The following is a 13331-nucleotide window of genomic DNA, read 5'->3' as shown; positions in this document are numbered from 1 at the left end:
AGTATATGATGATGAGAGATGGACCGGGGTTCCCAGCCTATCTACACTAGTGGTAACTCTCCAATAACAAGTGTTGGGTGAACAAATTACAGCTTGGGCAATTGATAGGATTGAAATAGCATTAAGACAGAATATCAAGATCATTAATCATGTAGGCATGTTTTCCAATTATAGTCGTACGTGCTCGCAATGAGAAACTTGCACAACATCTTTTGTCCTACCAGCCGTGGCAGCCGGGCCTCTAGGGAATCTATCGGATATTAAGGTACTCCTTTTAATAGAGCACCGGAGCAAAGCATTAACACTCCGTGAAAACATGTGATCCTCACATCACCACCATCCCTCCGGTTGTCCCGATTTCCGTCACTTCGGGGCCATTGGTTCCGGACAACGACATGTGCATACAACTTGTAGATACAATCTAAGCAATAAGTATAGAGCTTAAATCTAAGATCATGCCACTCGGGCCCTAGTGACAAGCATTAAACACAACAAGATTGCAGCAACAATAACTTCATAAACTTTGTAGATAGACAATCATAACGTAACAATCCATCGGATCCCGACAAACACAACACCGATTACATCGATGAATCTCAATCATGTAAGGCAGCTCATGAGATCATTGTATTGAAGTACATGGGAGAGATGATACCAACTAGCTACAGCTAGAACCCGTAGTCCATGGGGGAACTACTCACTGAGCATGATGGAGGCGATGGCGTCGATGGAGATGGCTTCCGGGGCACTTCCTCGTCCCGGCAGGTGCCGGAACGTAGACTTCTGTTCCCCGAATTGGAGTTTCGCGATGGTGGCGGCGCCCGGAGTCTTTCCGGAGTTTCGTCAAAAGGTATCGCGTTTTTAGGTCGAAACGGGCTTATATAGGCGAAGAGTCGGAGTCGGAGGGGCCACGGGGCCTCCTCCCACTAGGCCGGCGCGGCCGTGGTGGAGCCCGCGCGGCCCCGTCGTGTGGGGCCCCTCGGCTCTCGCTCCGCTCCTCTCGGTGTTCTGGAGCCTTCCGGGAAAAATAAGATGTTTGGCGTTGATTTCGTCCAATTCCGAGAATATTGCCCGAACAGCCTTTCTGGAACCAAAAACAGCAGAAAACAGGAACTGGCACTTCGGCATCTTGTTAATAGGTTAGTTCCGGAAAATGCATAAAAACATTATAAAGTGCAAACAAAACATGTAAGTATTGTCATAAAACAAGCTTGGAACATCATAAATTATAGGTACGTTGGAGACGTATCAGCATCCCCAAGCTTAGTTCCTGCTCGTCCTCGAGTAGGTAAACGATAAAAAGAGTAATTTCTGTAGTGACATGCTACTTACATAACCTTGATCATACTATTATAAAGCACATGAGATGAATGAAGTGACTCAAGGCAATGATCTATAGTTGCTAACAAATAGATAACATATAGCAAAACTTTTCATGAATAGTACTTTCAAGACAAGCATCAAAAGTCTCGCACAAGAGTTAACTCATAAAGCAATAAATTCAAAGTAAAGGCATCGAAGCAACACAGAGGAAGATTTAAGTTTCAGCAATTGCTTTCAACTTTCAACATGCATATCTCATGGATAATGGTCAACACAAAGTAATATAATGAATGCAAATAAGTAAGTATGTAAGAATCAATGCACAAGCTTGACACAAGTGTTTGCTTCTAAGATGGAAGAAAGTAGGTAAACCGACTCAACATAAAGTAAAAGAATGGCCCTCGCGCAGAGGAAGCATTGATTGCTATATTTGTGCTAGAGCTTTGGTTTTGAAAATATAAAGAGAGCATAAAAGTAAAGTTTTGAGAGGTGTTTGTTGTTGTCAACGAATGGTAGTGGGCACTCTAACCCCCTTGCCGGACAAACCTTCAAAGAGCGGCTCCCATGAAGGACGTTATCTCTACCAGCAAGGTAGATCATCCATCTTCTCTTTTGTTTACACATGTATTTTAGTTTTTATTTATGGTTGACACTCCTCCCAACCTTTTGCTTACACAAGCCATGGCTAACCGAATCCTCGAGTGCCTTCCAACATTCACATACCATGAAGGAGTGTCTATTTGCAAAATTAAGTTGCTTATCGATGAATCAGAGCAAAACATGTGAAGAGAATTATTAATGAAGTTAGTTAATTAATTGGGATCGGGAACCCCATTGCCACCTCTTTTTGCAAAATTATTGGATAAGCGGATGAAGCCACTAGTCCATTGGTGAAAGTTGCCCAACAAGATTGAAAGATAAACACCACATACTTCCTCATGAGCTATTAAACATTGACACAAATCAGAGGTGATAAATTTTGAATTGTTTAAAGGTAGCACTCAAGCAATTTACTTTGGAATGGCGGAGAAATACCATGTAGTAGGTAGGTATGGTGGACACAAATGGCATAATGGTTGGCTCAAGGTTTTGGATGCACGAGAAGCATTCCCTCTCAGTACAAGGCTTTGGGCTAGCAAGGTTATTTGAAGCAAACACAAGTATGAACCGGTACAACAAAACTTACATAAGAACGTATTGCAAGCATTATAATAGTCTACACTGTCTTCCTTGTTGCTCAAACACTTTTACCAGAAAATATCTAGACCTTAAGAGAGACCAATCATGCAAACCAATTTCAACAAGCTCTACAAGTAGTTCTCCACTAATAGGTTTAAACTACATGAAAAAAAACTTAATCATGATCTACTTGAGAGCTCAAAACAATTGCCAAGTGTCAAATTATTCAAGACAATATGAGGCATTTTCTTGTTTCCAACCAAATAACCATAAGTGATGTAGCTTCCAACTTTTATCATTGAACATTAAAAGTAAAACGAAGAATAAGTGTTCATATGAAAAAGCGGAGCGTGTCTCTCTCCCAAACAAGGATTGCTAGGATCCGATCTTATTCAAACAAAAACAAAAATAAAAGCACATAGACGCTCCAAGTAAAGCACATATGATGTGACCGAATAAAAATATAGTTTCAATAGAAGAAACCCGATAAGTTGATGAAGAAGGGGATGCCTTGGGCATCCCCAAGCTTAGACGCTTGAGTCTTCTTGAAATATGCAGGGATGAACCACGGGGGCATCCCCAAGCTTAGACTTTTCACTCTTCTTGATCATATATCATCCTCCTCTCTTGACCCTTGAAAACTTCCTTCACACCAAACTTCTCATAAACTTCATTAGAGGGGTTAGTACTCAAAAAACTTGAATTCACATTGGTCCTGTAGTGACACATTGCAAGAACTCAATAAAACATTAGCTACAGCTCTCCACGTCTAGAAAGCCTTGCTTAAAGTCCGCGAGAGACAATGCAAAAAACGAGACAGAATCTGCCAAAACAGAACACCCAAGAAAGACGAATTTTAAAGAGGTACTTCCGTTGCTCAAATCAGAAAACTCAAAACTAATGAAAGTTGCGTACATATTGGAGGAACACCCACGTAAATTGGCATAATTTTCTGAGTTACCTACAGAGAAAACATCCCAGATTCGTGACAGATAGAAATCTGTTTCTGCGCAGAAATCCAAATCTAGTATCAACCTTCGATTAGAGGCTTCACTTGGCACAACATTGCAATAAAATAAAGATAAGAAGAGGTTGCTACAGTAGTAACAACTTCCAAGACACAACAAAACAGTAGCAAAATAAACACATAGGTTATCTCCCAAGAAGTTCTTTCTTTATAGCCATTAAGATGGGCTCAACAGTTTTAATGATGCACTCGCAAGAAATAAGAGTTGAAGCAAAAGAGAGCATCAAAAAGCAAATTCAAAACACATTTAAGTCTAACCCACTTCCTATGCATAGGAATCTTGTACACAAATAAATTCATGAAGAATAAAGTGATAAGCATAAGAAGGTAAAACAAGAGTAACTTCAAAATTTTAAGCATATAGAGAGGTGTTTTAGTACCATGAAAATTTCTACAACTATATTTTCCTCTCTCATAATAATTTTCAGTAGCTTCATGAACAAACACAATAATATAACTATCACATATAGCATGCTTTTCATGATCCATAAACACATAATTTTTATCAAGCTCAAAAATAGTGCGATTAAAACTTTCAAACACACTTTTATCAATAATATAACAAGATGGTTGATCAATCTCAAGAGATATGGGACTCATAGATAATGTCAAGACCTCTCCAATCCCATTTTCATTAGTAGTACAATTAATATTATCAAGTAACATAGGACCATCATCAAGAGCTTTATCATAAACATTTGCTACGCAAAATTCTTTTGTACCATGCATTTCGACATCAGGCACAAACAAAGCATTATCATAAGATTTATCAAAGTAGCATGGATTATCATAAATAACAGTAGCATAATTATTCTCACAAGTTTTACTCATAGGGAATATTTCAAGAGAATCCACAGGAACATAACATTCAACCTCTTTCGGTAAGCATGGAGGACAATCAAATAGTGTAAGAGATAAATAGTTACTCTCATTAGAAGGTTGGCATGGGTAGCTAATCCATTCTTCCTCCTTTTGTTCATCACTCTCCTCTTCTTTTTCATCCAATGAGCTTTCGGGTTCATCAATTTCCTCCTCTTTTTCATCCAATGAGCTTTCGGGTTCATCAATTTCTTCTTCCACAGTGTCCTCGCAAATTGTGAGTGAATTCTTGTGCATTAATGAGTCTCTCTTTATAATCAATGATATAAGGATTATCGGTGTAACTTTCATTGCAAAAATTAAGGATAGAAGAGACATAATCTTTAAGGTCCTTACAAACAACACAAGTTTCATAATTTTTAACCATGAAGGATTCTATCTCGGAGGCTCCCATAAATATGACAAATTGTTCTACCTCTTCAAACCCAAAATGAATATAGCTATTCCGATTATAGTTCTTAATTAAAAATTCCTCACTAAAGCCACATTGAAATTTAAGATGTTTAGTGTCCTGTTGAGAGCAACAGTTTATATCATGGCGTTTAAGCAAGATTTTAGCAATTGTATTCAATTTTTCTATCACAGCACTCATAACTTTTCCCGCTCTTGATTCTCTATAATTATTATAATATTCAATAAGCTCCAAATAGGTTGTAGGTTCTCCCATAATAGCAGTTTTTAATTTTTCGGTTTTTCAATTTTTTATGGATTTTTGGGTATATGAGAAAAGTAAAACAAGACAAAAAGAAACTAGACAAAAGTAAACTAAGAAAAATAAAACAAGACAGAAATAAACTAAGCACAAATAAATTAGGCAAAAGTAAACTAAGCAAAACAAAATAAAATAAAACAGAGAGAGAGGTAGAGTGTACTCCCCAGGTGAACTTATGAGTAGAGCTATGCCTCCCGGCAAAGGCGCCTGAAAACAGTCTTGATAACCCACAAGTATAGGAGATCGCGACAGTCTTCGCGGGTAGTAAAACCCAAATTTATTGATTCGACACAAGGGGAGGTAAAGAATACTTATAAGCCTTAACAACCGAGTTGTCAATTCAGCTGCACCTGGAAAAGCACTAGCAACGAGGGTGATGTGAAAGTAGCAGATGATATGAGAGCAATAGTAACAAGTAACATAGCAAGCAGTAATAGTAATATGAGAGCAATGACACCGGAAAATAGTTGATACTACTTCCAATGACATGTAGAACGAGTATATAATGATGAGAGATGGACCGGGGTTCCCAACTATCTACACTAGTGGTAACTCTCCAATAACAAGTGTTGGGTGAACAAATTACGATCGGACAATTGATAGGATTGAAATAGCATTAAGACAGAATATCAAGATCATTAATCATGTAGGCATGTTTTCCAATTATAGTCGTACGTGCTCGCAATGAGAAACTTGCACAACATCTTTTGTCCTACCAGCCGGTGGCAGCCTGGCCTCTAGGGAATCTACTGGATATTAAGGTACTCATTTTAATAGAGTACCAGAGCAAAGCATTAACACTCCGTGAAAACATGTGATCCTCACATCACCACCATCCCTCCGGTTGTCCCGATTTCGTCACTTCAGGGCCTTTGGTTCCGGACAACGACATGTGCATACAACTTGTAGATACAATCTAAGCAATAAGTATAGAGCTTAAATCTAAGATCATGCCACTCGGGCCCTAGTGACAAGCATTAAACACAACAAGATTGCAGCAACAATAACTTCATAAACTTTGTAGATAGACAATCATAACGTAACAATCCATCGGATCCCGACAAACACAACACCGATTACATCGGATGAATCTCAATCATGTAAGGCAGCTCATGAGATCATTGTATTGAAGTACATGGGAGAGATGATACCAACTAGCTACAGCTAGAACCCGTAGTCCATGGGGGAACTACTCACGGAGCATGATGGAGGCGATGGCGTCGATGGAGATGGCTTCCGGGGGCACTTCCCCGTCCCGGCAGGGTGCCGGAACAGAGACTTCTGTCCCCCGAATTGGAGTTTCGCGATGGCGGCGGCGTCCCTGGAGTCTTTCTGGAGTTTCGTAAAAAAGTATCGAATTTTTAGGTCGAAAGGGCTTATATAGGCGAAAAGTCGGAGTCGGAGGGGCCACGGGGCCTCCTCCCCATAGGCCGGCGCGGCCAGGGTGGAGCCCGCGCGGCCCTGTCGTGTGGGGCCCCCTGGCTCGCCTCCGACTCTCCTTCGGTGTTCTGGGGCCTTCCGGGAAAAATAAGATGTTTGTCGTTGATTTCGTCCAATTCCGAGAATATTGCCCGAACAACCTTTCTGGAACCAAAAATAGCAGAAAACAGGAACTGGCACTTCGGCATCTTGTTAATAGGTTAGTTCCGGAAAATGCATAAAAACATTATAAAGTGCAAACAAAACATGTAAGTATTGTCATAAAACAAGCATGGAACATCAGAAATTATAGGTACGTTAGAGACGTATCAATCATCTAGGGAAGACAATATGTAGAAGTCCTAGAATGAGTTATCTCTTATAGCTATCCCTAGCAATTAATGATAATCAATTAAATTTGGTAGAAAAATATATTGCTAAGGGAAGACATGTCATACAATGGAGAAAATAGCCTTCCCTTATTTTTTAAGAGATGATCTCTTAGCTAAGGGAAGACAAACTTATCTTCCTTCATTCTCTCTCCTCCAACTAACCAAAAATCCGATGTGGCACATCTAAGGAAGACTGACGTCACCCCATTGTACGTGTCCTAACATGTTATCACCTCTAAATCTAGTAGGTACGAAGGCGCTTTGTTTTTGCTAATAATTTTATAAAGAACTTTACAGAGACTAATTGGGCAAAAATAAGTTACCTTTTTAGGATAATATATCCACCAAGGTTGGGTATCATAACGGTGGCCGTATTATTTCATCCTTCAAGTGTAACTCCAAATTTACTACAATCCGTCCTCCAACATTACTCAAAAAAAATTATAGGAAGCAACACCATCTGGTCCATCAATTTTTAGACCACCAATCCCCCAAATAGCCTTTTCTAAAAAAAAATCAGGAATAAATGTGGCTAAAAGCATCTATTTATTTTTACTTTCGTGATACAAACATCCATTTTATTCAGCATTGTCACACCAGGAGCGTGGTCTTCTGAAGCAAATAAATTCACAAAGTGTAATCCACGATTAGGAGTATCCAGGTATCCCAATTTAATAAGACAATGTCTGAAAAGAGAAGGAATTAACCGAAATGTCTTCTTCCTCTAGCCACACATGAGAGAGGCATGGGTGCGCGTCAATGAAGTTACGTAGGCGTTGGTTGCTCTAGACCGAGGCTAAGTACTGGAGCTACTCCGCGCTCCGGGAGGATGCACTCACGTGAACGTGGATGTCTCCGCGTGACGCCTTGGACGTTCATGGTATGGCCATGGAGGTCTTTGATGTAGCCAAGGATATATGGCATTTGACGAACTCCTGGGCAGTGGGGGTGCATGACGAGATGGGTAGGATGCTTTCCACGCTATTAATCGAACAATGGAGACTCGTGGAGCTCGGCATGACCTGGAGATCGACGGCGGTGGTTTGACCAATGCGGAGAGAAGGGGGCGCAGTGAGCGCATAGGCGGTCCTCCGCCCCGAGGATGTGTCCTACCTGCCAGAATAATGTCAATTCACTTGTCAACGAATCATTTGCGCGAATTGGAAACAAAACCTTATCTCGGCCGCGCAAATTCCGTAAAGTGGTTTGAAACGGTAAGAAGTTTCACCGCTATTTTGGTAGTTTTATTTATGGTACATACTTGTCTGGCTAGCCAGACAAAATTGGATGTACAAATTTGTGTTTTTCCAAGCGGGTTGGTTCCACAGTTTGTATCCGTTTAAGAAACGTATAGGAAAAGTGGAATACACATCATGGTCGACCAGGCAATACGTATTCTACGGAACTACGTATCCCGGTGGCGACGTTTAGACACACCAGAACCTTCTTCTATCCGCACCGGCCCTGACAGCGCGTTCCACGCGGGGCCTACCTACCCCGCGCCGTGGACCCCACACCACGCAAACGAACCACAGCCGTCCATCCCCCGTCCCACGGCCATTTTCCACCGTCCGATTCCTCCGCCTGCCCAGCAGCGCTCACCTTCTTCCTCCTCCTCCGCAAGCCAAGTCCCGTACAGTACAAAGCCGAGAGAAAAAAGGGGAACGGACTAAAACTCACATCACACACACACACACACACTCGAGCGAAGCCGGATCGGACCTAGGGCTAGGGAGGCGATGGGCGGCGGGGGTGAGGGCTCGGGCGAGGGCGGCGAGCCCGCCGCGGGGGCGGCCGCGGCCGCGCCGGCGACGCTGCACATCCGGGGCTCCAGCGGGAACAAGTTCGCCGTGCAGGCCGACCTGGGCGCCACCGTCGGCGCGTTCAAGGCGGTCGTCGCCGAGGGCTGCGACGTGCCCGCGCCGCAGCAGCGCCTGATCTACAAGGGCCGGATCTTGAAGGACGACCAAACCCTAGCCAGCTACGGTGCGTGCGCTCGCTTCCTCCTTCCTTCCTCACTCACCGGTAGTACAGGCCTGCGCGCGCGTCGGCGCGGTTTGGTCTAGTATGGCGTGGCTAGGTTCGCTGCGCGTGGGGCGCTGGTCTGCCTTGCCTAGGTGGTGGTACTTGTGTGTTCGATGCAATGCCTGCCAGGAGGTGGTGGACGAGATGCAGCTTAACCCCCTCGATGACGTGTATGAATGATCTCTATATGGTTTCTGATCCATGCCTCCTTGGTTGATAGCTTTAACGCAGAGGCGTAGACGCGTACCGAGCCCAAATCCTGCAAAAATTAAGCATACATAGCCTATGGCGTCGATTGACAGTGCAGCTTAGTTAATATATGCTGTTCAAGGGAAGTGAACGCAGCGCTGATGCATCGGCGTCAATGTAGTTCCGGGTATCATGGAGGGAGCCATGCAAGTACCGGCGTAAATTGCGCTGGCAAGCAAAGTTCTAGGCGGTGGTGATACACGTATAAGACGGTAGCCATGTGGGAATCCACATATTTTCCTGAATTGCAGCATGTAACGGCATCTTAGTGGTCACTGATCAGCCAATAGAAAGGCTTGTTCTACTACTGCTTTTGGGTTTCCCGCGCATAGCTTTATTTGGTTTGGTTTCGAGTGCTTGTTATTAGGGCCTACGTGTTACGAACCGTTGCCGCCCACGTGTAACGTGTTATCGTACACCTGGTGTGTCGTTATGCAATTATTTATTCCTGCTATGGCGTTAAGTCTTGTCGTGTTTTGGTAACAAAATGAACCATGTTTTATTGCATTATTATCCACGTGGCGCTCTCCTGAAACAGAAAGATCGTATGCCAAATTATTGCGAAGTTTTAGCGATTTACAAATTTCGATAAATTCATGTCAAAGCCTAACCCTTAACCTATTTTTAGCTGCACCCTTAAAATTTATCATTATCAGATCTACATGAGTGTTATATATATCTTCTTGTGCACATAGTTTTCACCTTCACGAAAAGGATTTTCTCTAACTACTGTACATTACTTCATTTTCATGTTTGGTACTAGCAAAGTTTTAAGTAATCCAAGTCACAACATCAACAATAGTGTAGCTTGTTTCTTTTGAAAAGTATGAGTAGAATTGCAAATACAGTGCTACCTTAATACTGCTTAATCTGGCCGTAGAATTAAGAACTATAATTTGGAAGTTCCTTGCAATTCCATTAACTCCATGTGCAAAAGCGGACCAAATGTTGACAAGTCTTTCATGCTAAATGACTGGTATCTTCAGTAAAGTATAGCAACTATCAGTATGTGCCAAACTTAAGGGAAATAATTTATTGTTCGGTTCTTGCCCTTGAGCTTTGCTTCATCAGCCATCAGTGAACACTGCTAGCATAGACATGCCAAATTATATCTGCTTGTTTTACCGTGTGAATATAAGTAGCGAATATCCTGGCCAGTTGAAGTTACCACTTCCAGAACGCACTAAGATTGGATACCTAAATGTCTTTTGTGGTTGATTAAGATTGGCTTCTTATTGTGGTGTTTCTTATTGAAGGTGTGGAGACAGACCACACCATCCATATGGTGCGTGGCGCTGCACCACCAGCAACACCAGCTGCACCAGCTGCAGCAAACCATGGGACTTCAACCACTGCGAATGCCCCACCAGCTGGTTTTGGAGCCTTGTTCCAAGGTCTTGGCACTACAGGAAATGCTGGAAGCGGAGGTTTGGGTTTAGCTGGATCCGGCCTTCCAGGATTAGAGCAGATGCAACAGCAGTTAACTCAGGATCCCAACTTGATGAGGGACATATTGAATATGCCAGCCATGCAGAATCTAATTAATAGCCCTGATCTAATACGTGATTTAATTATGAACAATCCTCAAATGCGTGAGCTTGTTGACCGTAATCCGGATCTGGCACATGTCCTGAATGATCCAAGCATTCTCCGCCAAACTGTTGAAGCAGCTAGGAATCCTGAACTTATGAGGGAGATGATGCGGAACACAGACAGAGCCATGAGCAACATTGAATCTTCCCCTGAAGGGTTTAATATGCTCCGTCGCATGTATGAAACTGTTCAGGAGCCATTCCTGAATGCAACAACAATGGCTGGGGAGGGTGATAGAAATGCGAACCCATTTGCTGCCCTTCTCGGAAACCAAGGGACTAACCAAGCAAGAGATCCAGCTGGAGATGCATCAACTACTGCCCCTGTTCCAAATACTAATCCTCTCCCGAATCCCTGGAGTGCAAATGGTAGGTTTGGGAACTCCCACATTTTAGTTGTTCGCATATGCATTTATTTCTGTCCTGTTCTGCTATCTAAGAACTAAATCTACAGCTGGGGCTGCACAAGGAGCAGCAAGGCCTGCTCCCGCTGCAAGGAGTGCAACAAGCGGTGGCCTAGGAGGATTGGGTTCTACAGATTTGGGAAATATGCTGGGTGGTGGCTCTGATGCATCCTTCTTGAACCAGGTTTTGCAAAACCCTACCATGATGCAAATGATGCAGAACATTATGTCCAATCCTCAGTCCATGAATCAGGTACACTGTTTCAACTATTTATATTGTGATTACTTGATTAGGAACCTTCTTCTTGTCCTGATCATATAATGTTTTGACCCCTTGCTGATATTTTGTTGCACGCAGTTGCTCAACATGAACCCAAATGTACGTAACATGATGGAATCAAATACCCAGATGAGGGAAATGTTTCAGAATCCAGAATTTCTTCGCCAGTTAACATCTCCCGAAACATTGCAGGTGGGATTAACTGTACTGCTATAGTCACATGCAGTTCATGTGTTTATATGATGGACTAAATTACCTCCTTTTATGTAGCAATTAATTTCATTCCAGCAGGCGCTGACGTCGCAACTTGGTCAACAACAAGCTGGCCAGTGAGTATCTTCAGCTCAATTTCTCTTACTCATGATGTTTCTTATCCCACTTCCTGTATAATAATATGGCGAGCCTTGCCTATGCACTGTTTGATGAATCTGTTTTTCATTTGCTTCAGGGAGCGGACCCAAGCGGGCACTAATCCAGGTAATTTTCTCTACTTAGTCATCACTTGAATGATCTTTCCTAGCATTCATGTATGCATTCATTCATCAGCTTCTTGCAGTTTTTTTTTCGGTGGCTGTTGCTTTAGATTCTTTTGGTAATTCTAAGATCACTTCTGAATATTGCTCTCCATCGTTTTTGTACCAAAATTAAAAAACGTTGGAGCACTAAGCTCCCTCTTTTGAGATCTGTACTTTGGTTATATAAACTGAAAATGACAAACCAATTAACACCCCCTTTGGGTGAACAGCTAACTCTACTAAGAAATAGTTTTTGTTGTTTCCTGATTAGTTGGCTATGTACTGTTTTTTTCTAATATCCTTGAGATGCGAAGTCGATGCAATTTTTATCTTACCCATGCAAACTTGTAGCAAACTAAACCTGCAGTTTTTCTTCCTAATGCTGATTTATGGAAAAAAATTACTTGAATGCTAGGCAACGTTAACCTCAACAGCTTGATGAGCATGTTCAATGGGCTTGGTGCTGGCGGTCATCTTGGTGCTCTCGATCATGTTACTGCTGCCCGTGAGTATCTATTTCTTAGTTTGATGTGTTAAGAAGAAATGATGTGTCATAGTGTGACTGAGTGTTCTTCACGGACCTTGCTTATTGGTTGAACCTTGTGAATTCACAGTGCCACCTGAAGAGCGCTTCGCGACGCAACTAGCTCAGCTCCAAGAGATGGGGTTCTTCGACACCCAGGAGAACATCCGAGCGCTGATGGCTACCTATGGGGACGTCACTGCCGCAGTGGAGCGACTCCTTCAGAATTTCGGGCAATAGACGATGCTGAGCAGAAAGCTGTTGTGTGTTGTTACCTGTAGTAGTTGGCATTGCGAGGTTTCATTGGTTCTTATATACCCGGTCAGACCGAAAGGCAGCACCCGTCTAGATTCTATGTGTCGGTAAGATGAATAAACCAGTCTCTACTGGCTATCGTTGGTTGGCGTACATGTCGTGGTTAAAAACAAGTGGTATATTGGTACCTTGGGTCGGTGTACATACATATTGGATCGTGGGGTCTTAAAACTGTTGTTGCAGTGTACATGGCTGTTGTCTCTCTGTCGTGATTTTTGTTACCACCCGTATGCTGCTGCTGCATGTTTGATTCTTGTGTAGGTGGGATCATGGAATTGAAAAGGCCATTGTTCTAAGAAAGGCGGTCATATGGTAGAGGTTCCTTGTAATTTTCTTCTTCTTATGTTAAGTACTGAATGAGCATGTTCAATGGGTAAGTAGTGGAACCTAGGCTGCTGGAGTGAGCAGGCATGTAGGATCCCCTGACCTGACGCGAGGATGCTTTTCGGGTCTGCCTGTCCTGCATTTTCTTGTTTTTTTTCCCGTCAAGAAGGCTG

At 42.6% G+C, this 13331-nt stretch overlaps 1 protein-coding gene across 1 annotated transcript; it reads left to right on the top strand.

The window, feature by feature from the left end:
* The first annotated feature begins 8670 nt into the window (after positions 1–8670).
* On the top strand, positions 8671–13021 carry LOC124701322 (ubiquitin domain-containing protein DSK2b-like). Its single transcript, XM_047233371.1, has 8 exons — positions 8671–8917; positions 10462–11166; positions 11252–11454; positions 11560–11673; positions 11752–11810; positions 11930–11958; positions 12412–12501; positions 12611–13021. Exons 1-8 carry the CDS (start codon positions 8671–8673, stop codon positions 12757–12759), a joined length of 1596 nt encoding a protein of 531 aa, XP_047089327.1. The 3' UTR covers positions 12760–13021.
* Positions 13022–13331: the final 310 nt, after the last annotated feature.

This window comes from Lolium rigidum, chromosome 3 (genome assembly GCF_022539505.1).
Source record: "Lolium rigidum isolate FL_2022 chromosome 3, APGP_CSIRO_Lrig_0.1, whole genome shotgun sequence".
Classification (NCBI taxonomy): Eukaryota; Viridiplantae; Streptophyta; class Magnoliopsida; order Poales; family Poaceae; genus Lolium; species Lolium rigidum.
The sequence above is the reverse complement of the archived record's forward strand: the minus strand, read 5'-3'. Positions and strand labels throughout refer to the sequence as shown.

Coding starts and splice junctions, on each gene's coding strand:
- LOC124701322 (XM_047233371.1), top strand. CDS start 8,671: ATGGGCGGCGGGGGTGAGGGCTCGGGCGAGGGCGGCGAGCCCGCCGCG. Junction 8,918..10,461: donor CCAAACCCTAGCCAGCTACG/GTGCGTGCGCTC, acceptor TTCTTATTGAAG/GTGTGGAGACAGACCACACC. Junction 11,455..11,559: donor ATCCTCAGTCCATGAATCAG/GTACACTGTTTC, acceptor TGTTGCACGCAG/TTGCTCAACATGAACCCAAA.